Source organism: Ptychodera flava, chromosome 16, assembly GCF_041260155.1.
Source record: "Ptychodera flava strain L36383 chromosome 16, AS_Pfla_20210202, whole genome shotgun sequence".
Lineage (NCBI taxonomy): Eukaryota > Metazoa > Hemichordata > Enteropneusta > Ptychoderidae > Ptychodera > Ptychodera flava.
In genome coordinates, this window is record NC_091943.1 from 23,535,101 (window position 1) to 23,550,682 (window position 15,582).

The 15,582-nt window shown below is 37.9% G+C and overlaps 1 protein-coding gene across 1 annotated transcript; it reads left to right on the forward strand.

Annotated features, from left to right (window-relative positions):
- The first annotated feature begins 1,804 nt into the window (after positions 1-1,804).
- Positions 1,805-15,239, forward strand: LOC139114364 (serum paraoxonase/arylesterase 1-like). Its single transcript, XM_070676049.1, has 9 exons — positions 1,805-2,190; positions 10,378-10,448; positions 10,998-11,053; positions 11,443-11,626; positions 12,264-12,390; positions 12,638-12,844; positions 13,501-13,582; positions 13,812-13,946; positions 14,715-15,239. Exons 1-9 carry the CDS (start codon positions 2,126-2,128, stop codon positions 14,892-14,894), a joined length of 1,107 nt encoding a protein of 368 aa, XP_070532150.1. The 5' UTR covers positions 1,805-2,125; the 3' UTR covers positions 14,895-15,239.
- The last annotated feature ends 343 nt before the right edge of the window (positions 15,240-15,582 follow it).

Here is a 15,582-nt window from a genome sequence, read left to right on the forward strand (position 1 = left end):
TTTTTAAATATGCATTTTTCAGGGATTCAAGGCGATCGAACACTGGCCACAACATTTCCAGAAAAATGTGTCATACATATACAAGAAAAAACCCATCAAAGACATCCTCGTTCAAGCAAAAGTCAAATGCCAAGTAACGAACGCGTGATTTTACGGTTTTTCCTTCTTCCTTGTTTACGTAGCTCTAAAATGTTTAGGGTCGGCAGGTAAAAAATAGAGTCGGTCGGGTTATCGGAACAGCACAATTTTTTTTTGTTCGGCCTTAGAGCAACGGCTGAGATGGTCGTCCGTCTGTCTATCGGTGTCGTTCGTCTGCCCCTCGTAAAAATATCAAAACATGAGGTTTTCATATGTCTGAAAGGCAGGCATGGATTCAATGCTACAATAGATAAGAATTCAGATAAAAGATTCCTCCTAAATCTCTCTCTCTCTCTCTCTCTCTCTCTCTCTCTCTCTCTCTCTCTCTCTCTCTCTCTCACAGACACACACACACACAGACAGACACAGGACAGCACACAGACAGACACACAGACACAGACACACACATTATATATTATTATGTATGTATATATATATATATATTTATATATATACAAAATGTATACAATGTGCCCTCCCGGTTATCACCATAATGGCTTTATGGCAACCTCTGAACTTGGGCACAGAGCGTACGGTTACACATTGTCGAAGATTGAAATATGGACTCACCAGAGTGCTCGAACGGCAACATGTACCATGAGCGAAGCATAGTGCCAACAGTGAACGCCCCTTATATTACGCAAGAGGCTGCCCAACAATCTCAGAGTGCTCTAACTGCTAAGCAGTGAGCAATATATATATATATATATATATATATATATATAATATATATATATATATATATATATATATATATATATATATATATATATGTATGTATGTATGTATATGTATATATATTATATATATATATATATATCTATACATCTATATATAGATATATCATCTGCACAAATGCAAAGTCATCCAATGTCAATTTATAATGCAAACTTTTCACACATTATCAGTCAGGGGAAAGGTATGGAAATCCGGTCACGACATGCGACATGCGACCTGCGACTTCAAAACTGCGACCTGCGTGTTTGTGAAACTGCGACCTGCGTATACTAGGGGTTAGTGTTAGGGTTAGGGGTTAGGGTTAGGTTTAGGGTATAGGGGTAGGGTTAGGTTTAGAGTTTAAGTTAGGGTTAAGGAAGTCGGACCCCCAACCAGAAGACAAGTTTTGAGCCTTGCCTCTCCCCAACCCCGCCGGCCAGGGCGACGTTGGGCCGCCGGGAGCCGACGCATCCACAGTCGCTCGAGAGCTATTCAGCTCTGGAACTATTCGCCCCATAGATACAGAAGCGAGAAATACTCGCTTCTGTATACTCGTCTATGGGGCGAATAGTCCCAGAGCTGAATAGCTCTCGAGCGACTGTGCCGTACCCCGAAGTCGGGCCCCCGACAAGAAGACAGGTTTTCAGCCTTGCCTCTCCCCAACGCCGCCGGCCAGGGCAATGTGTAGCTAGGGTTAGATCGCAGATCACAGTTTAAAGACGCAGGCCGGGGATGCGGGTCGCATGTCGCAGGTCGTGACCGGTACCTGCGTCCTCGGCCTGCAAACTGTGATCTGCAACCTAACCCAAGCTACATGTTGCCCTGGCCGGCGGCGTTGGGAAGAGGCAAGGCTCAAAACTCGTCTTCTGGTTGGGGGCGGACTTCCTTAACCCGAACCCTACCTCTACCCCTAACCCTTAACCTAACCCTTACCCCTAACCCTAACACTAACCCTACGCAGGTCGCAGTTTGACAAACACGCAGGACGTAGGTCGCAGTTTTGAAGTCGCAGGTCGCATGTCGCATGTCGTGACCGGATTTCCATAGAAAGGACTACTTCTATGATACTTTGGCAAGTTGTGACGGCATTGCCACTGCATGATCTTGCCCTTCACTGTATGTTTGTTGCCGATGTCGTAACTCCAGTTGTTTTGTAATAACTTCATGTTAATATCCACCTGTCGCACAACCTTGAGAGCCTGTGCCGCTACAAATAACCGTTGGGTTGGGACTCCTGACGTTAACTCGACCTTCTGCCTATTCTGTGGAAATGTTTCCCCGGGCAATATTATTTGTCGTCTTTGGCGTGATTGCAGCACATGTCATCAACAGCTTGTAAGTACATCGAGTCCTTTTGGTTAAGATCATATTACAACGGGATAGTCTAGCATAAGAGTTTTATATTTTTCTTGTTGTGACATGCAGTTTTAGGATGAAATGGGCACTCATGCTGGGTGGTAATAGTCTAGTCGGAAGGTAGGGTTCCCATGCACCCCATGGATGTATTTTTTTAACCTACATTTTTGTAATCCTTAGGGTCTATATTTAATGAATTTTGATGTTCCCAAAATCAAATAGTGTCCCATGGGGTTCATTTGGCGCCATCTTTGCCGCCATCTTGGTCGCCATCTTGGATTTCAACAATGGGGTAGGGATCACGTATTTACCGCTCGACGGAAAGAGAAACAATAAAATACTATAAACGTTACATTTTTAGAAAGCCAAGATCATGGCCTTAATATTCGAACGTCGGTTAGACTTTATATCGGCCATTAACCGTAAATCGTAAAATTTGCGAAATTTCACACCCAATAATTAAGTTCCCGTTCCTCCAAACAATTTTTCATAAGGTATTTATATATTTTTTGGAAGAACTCAGTGCAATAAACAAGAAAACAACATTAAAAGTATGTGTTTTGAGATTTAGTGGGTGCATGAGCTTGTTTACTTATTACGCGGTATGCCATATATCCGTGTGTAACATAAGGGGTAAGGGTAATGTTTCCCTTTCTGTTTCGAAGCATGAATGATGAAACCATAAAAATGTTACAATTTTTGAAAGTGCTGCATCAGACCTTTCTAAAAATATATAGATTTATGGGGAAAGTTGCATATTTAAAAGTTACAAAGCTTAAACCTTTCGGTTTGTGTCGATTTTAAGTGATTTTTTAAGAACGAAATTACAACATATGGGTCGGGATAATGTTTCCCTTTCTGCCTCGAACCATGAATTATGAAACCATATAAATGTTATACTGTTTCAAAGCTCTGAAAAGGGCCTTTCCAAACATGTATAGTTTTATTGGGAAAAGTCCATATTTGAAAGTTACAAAGCTTATGCCTTTCAGTTTGTGTCAATTTTAAGTGATTTTTTTAAACAAAATTATAATATAAGGGATAGGGGTAATGTTTCCCGTTCTGCCTTGAACCATGAATTATGAAACCATATAAATGTTATACTGTTTGAAAGCTCTGAAATAGGCCTTTCAAACATGTATAGTTTTATTGGGAAAAATTGCATATTTGAAAGTTACAAAGCTTAAGCCTTTCAGTTTGTGTCAATTTTAAGTGATTTTTTGAACAATATGCACAAAACAGTTAGTCCGTTGGCCAGGTATCGAAATCATCCCCTCTAAGGCATTTTACCCACTATGATTTTCTGTTAGCTAGTATTCTCAGCTGTCATAATCTGCTTATTTTCCATTTAACTGATGGTGTGTGAGAGTGTAACGACTTGTTTGTGAAGGGCTGTCACGCCCTCAGTAGTAAAATAGGAATGGGTTAGGGGTAACATATTTACCGCTAGTCGGAAACAAAAACAAAAAGTACTATAAACGATACATTCTTAGAAAACCCAGATAATCCCCTTACCATTGGTATACAACTAAATGGGGATAAATCGATATTCAAACATCGATTAGATTTTATATCGGACATGAAATGTAAATTGTAAAATTTGCTTAATTTCAAACCCAATAATTAAGTTCATGTTCCTCCAAACAATTTTTACAAGGTATTTAAGCTTATGTATCATTTGAAAGAACTTAATGCAATAGAGAAGTAAAAAACTTTAAAAGAGTGTATCTTCTTGAGACTTATGGGGTGCGTCGATTGTTTTCCTAATATATGGTATGCCGTATATCCCTGTATAATATACATTTAAGGGATAGGGGTATGGGTAATGTTTCCTCTCCTACCAAACGCAGCGAATAAGGAAGCCACATAAATATCATATCTCTGAAACACTAACGCAGTTTTTTTTCCAACAAGATATGGCTTGATGGGGTAAACTCAAAAATTATGCAGTGACAATGCCTAAACTCAAAAGTTTGTGTTACTTTATTGACATTTACTTGTTAAAAGGAACATAGAAAAATACTCTATAGGCATTAAATAGCACTAAAAAGTTAAAATGGTGGTTAATAAAAGACGTTTTACTCATTTCAATAACTCAAATTAGGGAAAGAAAGTTAACAGCTATAATATGTCAAAAATTATATTCCAAACCCACAAACACTAAATTGGATGTCATAGTCGTCATGCTAAGTTGATATGACAGCAGCAACAATCAATCCCTTTTCTTTAATTGTATCGCGAGAGATATATAAGCAATAAAGCACCACTTGGAAAGGATACCACACGGTTTCGACCGGTAAACAACATATACGCACGAACTTCAGTCGTGTGTATAAGGAGTGAAATGGTCAAAACCGAGCTCGAGTGGTGTACCCAACTTATAGGGGTTGTTTATCGCTATATTATATCAGTATATTGAAACTTGTGATGAAAATAAAAACAATGTGAAAGAAACCCACTTTGGAAATAGGAATGGCCAACTTTACAGTATATCGAAAATTTATGCACGGTCACGTGACCGTCTGGGCAAATCAGAGCTCACTATTAATAGTGTTAATTTTAATACCACACGGGAACACGAGAGAATCTTTTATCGTCATTAATCCACAATATAGCTTCTCCATACTAAGATAAGATGGATCGACAACACTTTACCTTCCTTACCAGAAAACAAGAGATCATAACCAATTTTTCGAAATTATTTTACAACGCAGAACACTAATACTCCCAATGACGATTACATTTTCGACTGGGTACCAAAATTCAATAGCAAATAATTCTGGAACTAAAACCCGAAAAGCCAAATGTCACAGAACACATTCAAATTACGCAACTAAATAGTAAACAGAAGGCGAACAAACACTCTCTAAACCAAGCAATAAGAAGGCGAGACAAACCTCAGAAAATGACTAAAAAGGCTTATATTCCCATTGACACCTCAATGTTTAAAATGCCTTGTGAGTGAATCTGTCATTAGTTTTTTATCATGCATGACAATTAACCAATGTTAGACCCTGACGTCTTTGAAGCAAAGACCCTACAAACTGACGTTTTAGGGTCAATGCTTGAAGATACCATTCCCACCAGCATGATCGAATCAGAGAGACTAGATTGATCTAACTTTCGAGCTAGATCAGCCACCAGCAGCTGAGAAAAAATAAGTCAACATAATCATCAGAGTCAAGCGAGCTAGACAACGGCTTCACACATTATGCTCCACAGAGAGGACATTCTTACACAATTCACAAAAAGCGTTCAAAAGCTTCGTTAAAGGCATTGTTCGCGATCCCAGGGACGGGCATGGCAGGTTGCGTGGCAAATGCAGAATATTAGTCGTGCTGAATCAAGATGTAATCAAGTAATAGCTTATTTATAGATTGGGAAAATCCTAATCCTGATAGTAATGATGGAATATAAACTTTGTGAAAAGTTGAGAAAATTTGCCACTTCTTTGATTGTATGTTTTACATTCCATGTTGTACAGTACTGCCTGTACTATACATGAACAGTCAATACATCCGGCAAGTATTCTGTGCTGTTCTTTTATAGTTAGGTCCCCGCAATCCGAGATAAGTCTTTCTATAGTGTGAACCATTCTCTTCGATTACTGCAATCTACTCTTGTCCAATAAATTCCCATTTAACTCATTTGTATGATTACAGGGAAGCCTAAGCCTATCTCTTACAATCTAAGATTTGAGATATTTGACAACAACATGTATGCAATTTTCATATTTTTCATAGGCCTAAATAACACAAAGAAGAAAGTCATACTCAATGTTTTGTCCAATTGAAAGTCAAATTTTCATCGAAACAAGCAGAGGTGGCCATCTGTAAGCCAAACGAGAATTAATATTAGCAAAGATGGATATTAATTAAGACTTTCCCATTTGCGATCCCAGTTACTCATACAACGGGATATAAGCGAAAGCCAAGAGTATCGAATGTGTTGAAACCTAAGTGGCCCCTATTCAGTACCACGTAGCCTACAGGTACACCTTAAAGAATACTTATCAGGCCAAAATACCGAGTGTTGAATTCCTTCAAAAGTGGCAACACCTGGAAAGACACTGCGGCAACCATTTATCACCCTGATCTCTAACTATTTACCTCTACACCCAATAAAGCACCGGGACTCAAGACAGTTGTACATCACAAACTTAAGAGAGCGATCGAAGACACTCGCTACACAGAACGCAGGATGGAAGGCTGCAAAGACGATTCTTCAAATAGGCAAAAAAGAGGCTAAAAACAACACAAACATTCACAGCAACGACGATAGGTCGGGTTTTCTTCCTATACTACGGTACAAAACCAAACCAAAGGGCCTTTCAAAGGCCATCGCACTTCCCTTAAAGCCCGGCTCGAAATGGACTGGGATCATGATTAGTGCCAAGTTTGGTTGGGCGTTTTGGGGCATGGCTCTGCATAATGAGTCTGTTGGTAACGGTTGCGATCGTTCGCATTATCTGCGGATCTGTTTGCTCTCAGATCACGCTCAGGCTCGGACTAATAATATAGATACGTACAGCCTTCGTTTCCAGGTTCGTTTCAGTCATGCCATGGCAAATACTCGAAATAAAAAAGAAAGGAAAACTATCAACTTAATCAAACAAGAGTTTGCTTGAATGAATTTACCGAAGTTTCAGGCCATATCAACGTTCATTATGTGAATGATTCGGCTACTGACCGCCATGTACATACGGAATATTGGCGCCGTCTAAAGTCGAATAATTATCAAAAAAGTAAATGCTTATATCTGGGCTTTCTAAGAATGTATTGTTTATGGTACTTTTTTGTTTTTGTTTCCGACTAGCGGTAAATATGTTACCCCTAACCCATTTCTATTTTACTACTTAGGGTGTGACAGCCTTCACAAACAAGTCATTACACTCTCACACACCATCAGTTAAATGGAAAATAAGCAGATTATGACAGCTGAGAATACTAGCTAACAGAAAATCATAGTGGGTAAAATGCCTTAGAGGGGATGATTTCGATACCTGGCCAACGGACTAACTGTTTTGTGCATATTGTTCAAAAAATCACTTAAAATTGACACAAACTGAAAGGCTTAAGCTTTGTAACTTTCAAATATGCAACATTTCCCGATAAAACTATACATGTTTGGAAAGGCCTATTTCAGAGCTTTCAAACAGTATAATATTTATATGGTTTCATAATTCATGGTTCAAGGCAGAACGGGAAACATTACCCCTATCCCATATGTTGTAATTTCGTTCTTAAAAAATCACTTAAAATCGACAAAAATCGAAAGGTTTAAGCTTTGTAACTTTTAAATATGCAACTTTCCCCATAAATCTATATAAATTTTTAGAAAGGTCTGATGCAGCATTTTTTTTAAAAATGTAATATTTTATGGTTTCATCATTCATGATTCGAAACAGAAAGGGAAACATTACCTCTACCCCTTATGTTACACACGGATATACGGCATACCGCGTAATAAGAAAACAAGCTCATGCACCCACTAAATCTCAAGACACATACTTTTAATGTTGTTTTTCTTGTTTATTGTACTGAGTTTTTCCAAAAAATATATAAATACTTTATGAAAAATTGTTTGATGGAACGGGAACTTAATTATTGGGTGTGAAATTTCGCAAATTTTACGATTTACGGTTAATGGCCTATATAAAGTCTAACCGACGTTCGAATATTAATTTATCCCTATTAAGTTATATATCAATAAAAAGGCCATGATCTTGGCTTTCTAAAAATGTAACGTTTATAGTATTTTATTGTTTCTCTTTCCGTCGAGCGGTAAATACGTGACCCCTACCCCATTGTTGAAATCCTAGATGGCGACCAAGATGGCGGCAAAGATGGCGCCAAATGAACCCCATGGGACACTCTTTGTTTTTGGGAACATCAAAATTCATTAAATATAGACCCTAAGGATTACAAAAATGTAGGTTAAAAAAATACATCCATGGGGTGCATGGGAACCCTACCTTCCGACCCGACTATAATGTCACACAGAAAGGGATAACTTTCGTGGACAACCTAACTTCATGAATAAAAAAACCCATTTGTGTTCAAACAAAGGACACTTAGAAAATATCAATGGGATACCCTTTTTGTATTCTTTCGGAAGAAAGCTTCCCGAGGAATATCCGGAATATATTATGAAACTATGAGCACTGGATCATCATGTTCACAATGAAATAGCTCCTAAGCAATACATGATAGACGATTGTTATCAGGTGAGAACCATTGAATATCGCAAGATCAAGCGAGATCAAAGACGTTGTTGTTGATGACTGTTACGATGTTTGTATCTACAACATGGGAATATTTTATGTTAATCTAATATGGCAATTACAGAAATTTAGGAATTATCGTGGTGTTTTTTCACTGAGTGTTTTGCTTTATAATTACTCAAAGAGAAACATGTACTTCCTTCAAATACTCTAGGAACAGGGTATTTTCTAATGTAAATTATGTACCCACCTATCTAGACATGCACCACGCCTATATCATGATGACCTCCGTCTGTCTAGCGACGCACAATCCTTTTCCGCTCGACCTTGGTGGCAAGGTAGAACAGCTTTGAGGAATTAGCGAATAAAACCAATGCATTATCGAATAGGAGACATTCTCCAAGTATTCAATACGCACACTGTTATCAATACAAATACAACAGTTGCGAACATTAACGTGAGCCAATAGGTTCGAGCTAAGATATTTCCATTATTTGAAGTACAGGAGTAACGCCAGGATGTCGGTGTCCGCCATCACCATGCATCAGACATTGGGGTGGCCTTCTGCAGCATTCATTGACATAAAACAAACGGCACAATCATTAATGGCGAGTGTCTCCGCTTTAAAGATGATTTCAACAGGTCTAATCACACATGAAGGTTTCCAAAGGCCACTTTTTAGAACTGACTTGTCTTCAATTGGCGTTTCGAAACACATTCAATACAAGCAGTTGTAAAAGGAACCTTGTTTGATGCAGGACAGGCACGAACATAATAAGTCATAGGTACAGTGTATCGATAATTACACAGAAGTGATGAAATTTATTTATTCACTCGTAACAAAATCCAGGAAATGTCAAGCCAATTCGTCGTGACGGAGATTTGATTTCCCATCTTAAAATGTTTCTTTATGACCTTTTCCTAACAGAGACGACAATGTGACATACAGGCATTTGCCGGGAAATACGTGTTTAGCAATTGTGTTACAGGTAGCTTGGAAAGATTTTGATGATGATGATATGAGAGAGAGAGAGAGAGAGAGAGAGAGAGAGAGAGAGAGAGAGAGAGAGAGAGAGAGAGAGAGAGAGAGAGAGAGAGAGAGAGAGAGAGAGAGAGCTATATACTGGGCAATTACTAGATTTGGTATTTTGTTCTTGAGTGTAACCTGCCAGTCTTAATAAATTGCGGCAACACATACAGTGCAAAAACATAAACTTACAGCGGTTTGTCTTGGCATCTATAACGATGCCAATTGCGTCACCAACAGCCGTCAGTTTCATGATTGAAATGATATTGAGAGAGAGAGAGAGAGAGAGAGAGAGAGAGAGAGAGAGAGAGGAGAGAGAGAGAGAGAGAGAGAGAGAGAGAGAGAGAGAGAGAGAGAGAGAGAGAGAGAGAGGATAAAACTCAGCTTAAGTAACAAGATCTTTCAGTGATAGAAATATCGATAAGGATTGTTCGGCAATTTTTAAAGGGCTTCTTTCTCAGAAATATAGACACAGTCAATGTGGCGTATTGAAGCAAACTATCTTCAATGTGTGTTTCAGAGATTTCTTAAAAACTAATGTTGTGATCCCTAGTTTAGCCCAGGTAGAGAAGCTACTCTGGTTATATTGTGATCTTTGTTTACATATACAACGACACCAGTGAAATAATACCTGTTGCTACAGGGGCTAGCGAAAATGTCCGACCGTATACCTCGGGTCCTTGTTGCTATTGTTTGCTTCATTTAAATACCGTTGAGAAAAAGAAATCTTTACATACCAAACCAGTGCTGAGATGGACCAAGACGCTTAAGGTTGGTAGGCTAAATATTTATTTGGAGTATCATAGTCAAAAGTGAATGAAACATATCGTGTATCCCTGATAGTCTTTAAATTGACAAGGAGAAAACATTGAAACGTTATTCTACAACTCTTCTTTTCGAAATTGAAACATTTCAGATACCTTTTCGGATATTTTAAGACAGTCTACAAGCATTATCCGGGACACTGCAGACTTGTACCGGGCGTTGGTAAGTATAAGACTTAAATTTTCAGCATTTTGAATTTTGGACAAACTTTGCTGCTTCAAGTCGAAGAAGATTAAACATGTAGTGACAAGTTTAACAGTCTATACAAAGAAAACAAGTTCCGTGTACTCTCCCACCATGCGTATAGCTGAACAATACACTATTACATAAAGTTTGGACCTCACGTAAGCTTTTTTAATGACAGCTTTCCCTTACTTGTGGCAATATTTATTTGTCATGGGTAAGCAAGTCGGAATAGAAAAATCCAATTTGTCTAGAGGTCAAAAACGCGCTCATCTGTTTTCATTCAGCAAAGGAGTAATTTTTGACACTTTGCAGTTATATAACATCGTCATTGATTATGCTGGTATTTCATGTTTTCTTGATAATACAAAAAGGCAACAAAACGAGCTATTTTGACCCTTTACTAACATTTTCCAGTCATGTTAGTGTACATCGGTCATCTAACAAGAATCAATAGATCACAAAAAGGCATTGAACGACCACATTTTGCATGCATTTAAAGATTATCTACGCGTCCTATCCCCCTAGAATCTGGATCTGAAGACATCACCGTAGACAGCAACGGATTAGCATTTATCTCCTCTGTGAGTATTGGGTTTCGAGCCTGCCTGAGACCAAGAAGAAAATATATTTGTTCGAATCAGAATCATTTTCAGTTTCAGTTGAAACACTCCAATACAAGAAAGAATAGCCTGACGTATATTTCTCAACTCCTCTTGAAATAGGACGCTGACTCAGCATTAAATGTTTAGCCGAAAATATTTCTTTCCGCAAGGGAGTCCGAGGCTGCAGGTTAGGAACGGGCGAATTTAATGCTGATGATGAAAACCAATCATCCGGCAGCATTTAAAACACAGCGCAGTAAAATCAACTCCAGCATTGTTTGAAAAATAGAAATGCGACTGGCGCTGTAAGTCTCAAATGAATCTGAGAAAATTAATCTGACAATTTTATCATTAATTAATCTTGTCAGGGAGTACGAGGCTTTGGTAATAAGAGTGACCCATTAATACAGCCACCATTGCTTAAAGGAAGGATATTTCTATTCGACTTCAACCATCCTGAAAAGAATGCCGTAGAGGTCGCTCTTGAGGGAGACTTTGACAGAGAGAATTTCTGTCCACTTGGTATTTCTCTGTATGAAGATTCGACTACCGGTAGGACCTGAAGTTATAAATGCCTGGACACTAAAGTATTTATACAGTTTTTCTAATACATCAGACAAGAACGCCACTTTACAATCCATAATTTCGCTCTGCTTCGAATGTTACTGTGTTGAGGCACAGCTCTTTTAAGCATTTCGTAAGAAACTACGCGATACTGATCTGTTAAAATCCACATGTCCAACTCGTAATTACTCTCAAGTATCTTCCCTACCTGACTGAGAAGGTGACAATAATTAAGTTTTGGTGTTTTGCCAAGCTATCTTTTTGCGACAATTTGTCATCGATAACTAGGCATGATATCTAATGGTAAACATAATGGTAAACCTAATGGTAAACCTGTTCCTATTGGTGTAGATGCAATCTATCATGCACTGCAGCATCTTTACTTTGTCAGATTGTGCCATTGCATGCAGAATCGGACTACCTCTCACCGTCAAACAGTGTTAATGTACTTTTTTGTGCTCAGGACGCACTCACAAAATATATAAATTTAATTTTTCAAATTTTTATTTATACTTTAATAATGTTTCAAAGACTTTCACTTTGCAATCAATTAGAAGGCTCAACTACATCGTTTTTTTAACCTTAAACACCATGTGACTTGAAAGATACCTGTTTCCATGATTAGGGGAGAAGAAGTTGTTTGTTATCAATGACCACATCAGTAACCAAAACAGAATCGAGATATTTCGCTTAGAGGAAACGACTATATCACTTCACCACGTGAAGACTATCGTCGGTGAAAACTTGTACAAGTACGTATATAGTAATGCCCGTTATAGCATTGTAGAGACGAGAAATGCTGTTACATTGAGTATGGTTAGGGAAGTGAAATCTTCTTTTATCTATAAATCGTCGGCGATGTTTCATTACATTTTGTTCACAATGATTATGTACCTCCAGATAAGTACAATATTTGTTGAGCAAGAAAATGAATAAAATTAGGTTTGGTGACAAATTCATGACCATTGGAATCTTATCCTTGTCTAATTTCTCTTTCAGCGTAAACGACTTGGTAGCTATTGGCCCGGAGACATTTTACTTCACCATTTTCATGTACTCCATGAAATCAATTCCACTTGCCTGGAAAGTAGAAATGTACTCGGGTTTGTCATTGGGAAGTATTGGGCTGTACAATGACGGCAAAGATATGATAATATCATCTGGTTATCGATTTCCGGACGGGATAAATATCTCGCCAGACGAGAGGTTTGTATTTCCCTTGTTTTGTTCTTGTGGCAGTACACGGCTTCGAATTTTGCTCGGGGAAGTTGGTAGCTGGCAACAGCATGTTACAAGTGTGCACTTTCCAGCAAGCCTAAATTTCTATTTAGCAAAAGAGTAATTAGATGAGTGCTTGAATTCTAATTTTCGATATATAATTTCTTATGATCTCTTTTTAGGCCAACGAGGCCGACGAATTTTGATACGCACAATATTCCTGCTAAGGTGACATATTTGATACATAATTTCATTGACTGTACTGAAAACAGAAATTCAACATTACGGGAAAGCTCCATTAACTTAGGAATACCCTACTTTCCTACTTAGTTATCAGAGGATCAATTTCACAGACCTGCCTTTCCTACAATGGCACTACAATGGCACCAGCTGGATAAGATAAACATAACAATGGAACATTCACACCTTGGGGAATTAAAAGTCTTCTGTTTGTCACCCGAGTTGGTCAGGCAAGGACCCGGGTTTCAGGTACCATGCAAGTTAATGCAGTCTTTCCCTTATGAAATACTCACAAAAAAGGACCGCTGTATTCTCTTCGAGCACCAAGAAATATACTAAATATTATTTATGAAGTGATTATACTCGTGGCACAGAAAATTTCATTTACGTAATTTTCTCCATAGATATTTGTATGTTTCAACTGCATTAAATGGAGAATTATTGGTATTTGCACGTAAAACAGACCACAGCATTACGGAGATAAAGGTAAAGTGCATTCAGTAAAACTTTTACCTGCAGATTCCTTTGTCGTAAACTGAAAAAAACAATTTCACTGATAATAAATTGTTTTAAAATAAACTTTATAGTTTTTCCCGTTTCACCAGTGTTTGCCAAATGTGTTCTTGACAAGGTAGTTCTAACAATAGATTTTCAATCTTGTAAATATTTGCTGTTCTTATAAATTGGAAATTGCATATTTTGTTCTTGTCTTCAGCGTGTCGGTTTGCACACTGACCTTGACAACATCGAAGTAGACAGAGAAACGGGAGACCTTTGGATTGGTTGTAATCCTACTCTGCATCTTCACATAGCACATCTAGAGAATTATGCAAATCCTGGCAGCTCTCAGGTAAATGACGAGCAAACACACAAACATAATAGATTAGACATGATAAGTTGAAGATGACATCTTCTAGACGGGCAGATGAAACACAAGGGATACTGTTTAAGTATGTTGGTTATTCATAGCGAACGAGTTTCTGCCAGTATTGTCACTTTGCATATTGTGGGCAAACAAGCAATATGAAACATGACACCTGTTACGTTGACTTGTTACATCGTCATGACTAGCAACTGTTGACAATGCAACTTTACGTGTATTTTGGATATTTAAGCTTAGATGATCATATTGGACATCTTCGATAAATGTGACGCAGACTTTGAAAACAAAAGTTGTAGCCAAACTTTTGTTTGTCACCTATAGAATAAAATTTAAAGAGCTCATATTTGTGCGAAATTTCATTAATAAATAGATACAATGGTTATTTATCTGTTGACAATCGTGCCAACGTATATATAGCTCTACTAGAGAAATTTCAACAAAGTGAAAATCGCCCATTGGAAGAAAAATATTGACTAAGGATTACAATACTCTACTTTGATGTTACTTTTCAAGAAGTAACACATTAACGCAATTTACTTGAAGCAGAAGTTATACTCAAGTATAAAGATCTGCCTTCTACTGAGCTTGAAAACTTAACTATAAATTGTGATGTTTCTTCTTTGTACTGAAGATAAAGCATACCATTCCCTCCTGAGACCAAATTTCAGGTCTGGAATGCAAAATTAGTCTAAATGTATTAGATCCGTACCGTAATAGATCAATTTTCGCCCGCAGGTATTGCGGCTGCGTTTTGGTGACCAGAACTCTCCATTTGAGAACATCGATGTGAGAGAAGTATTGATGGATGATGGGTCGCTTATCAAAGGATCAAGTGTTGCCAGTTACTATGACAACAAGATGTTGGTCGGTACGGTGGTGCACAAGCTCGCATACTGTGAACTCATGGCTTTTTAGAGTTAATGAGGGATACTCAATCAATTCTGCTAAGTATCTTAATTTTCTTTGTGAGTCCAAACATCGGCCGGGCATATTAACATGGTACTGTCATCATGTCACAGTCGGAAATTTCACATTACGTCGAAAGATCCGAAATACAATACTGATAACAAGGTCTATATAACTTGATTCATAGAAATTTAGGATGCGAAAAATACAGTTTAAACGAAAAGTAGAACTTACTTATGTAACGAAATGTAAACTGTTTTGCGATTATTCTCTAAATCATTTTATCATTGTCATCTCAATATAAAGATAGATCATTGTTCAGCGCACTATTAAAATCGTCCTAATTTTACAAAAGTCCGGTGTGTGTATGATTTATGTAGAGAAACTACTAAAAAAAAGCGTTAACTTTGCAATCACACTCGGATCTGCTGTTATGTTGTTGTTTCTCAAAATGAGAAAGGTTTATACTACTGCTTCAAGTTGTTAACACGTGGCAATTTACCACATTTTCGCATCATAATACAGAAACGAAATGCGTGAGAAAGAAAGTTGAACAGGCAAGATAGCTATTATTGTACATAAAAAATGAATAACGAGTATTTCGGTGGTCTAAATTTTCGAAAATGAACGTACTTCATACTTTGAGACTATTGAAAGATAAATTCAACTAGACTAAGTCCCCAAAAAACATTCCCCA

Excerpts from the sequence above, each read along its gene's own strand:
- LOC139114364 (XM_070676049.1), top strand. The coding sequence starts at position 2,126 with ATGTTTCCCCGGGCAATATTATTTGTCGTCTTTGGCGTGATTGCAGCA. Across the intron at positions 2,191-10,377 it reads GCACATGTCATCAACAGCTT|ATACCTTTTCGGATATTTTA; the intron begins GTAAGTACATCG and ends GAAACATTTCAG. Across the intron at positions 13,583-13,811 it reads ACAGCATTACGGAGATAAAG|CGTGTCGGTTTGCACACTGA; the intron begins GTAAAGTGCATT and ends TCTTGTCTTCAG.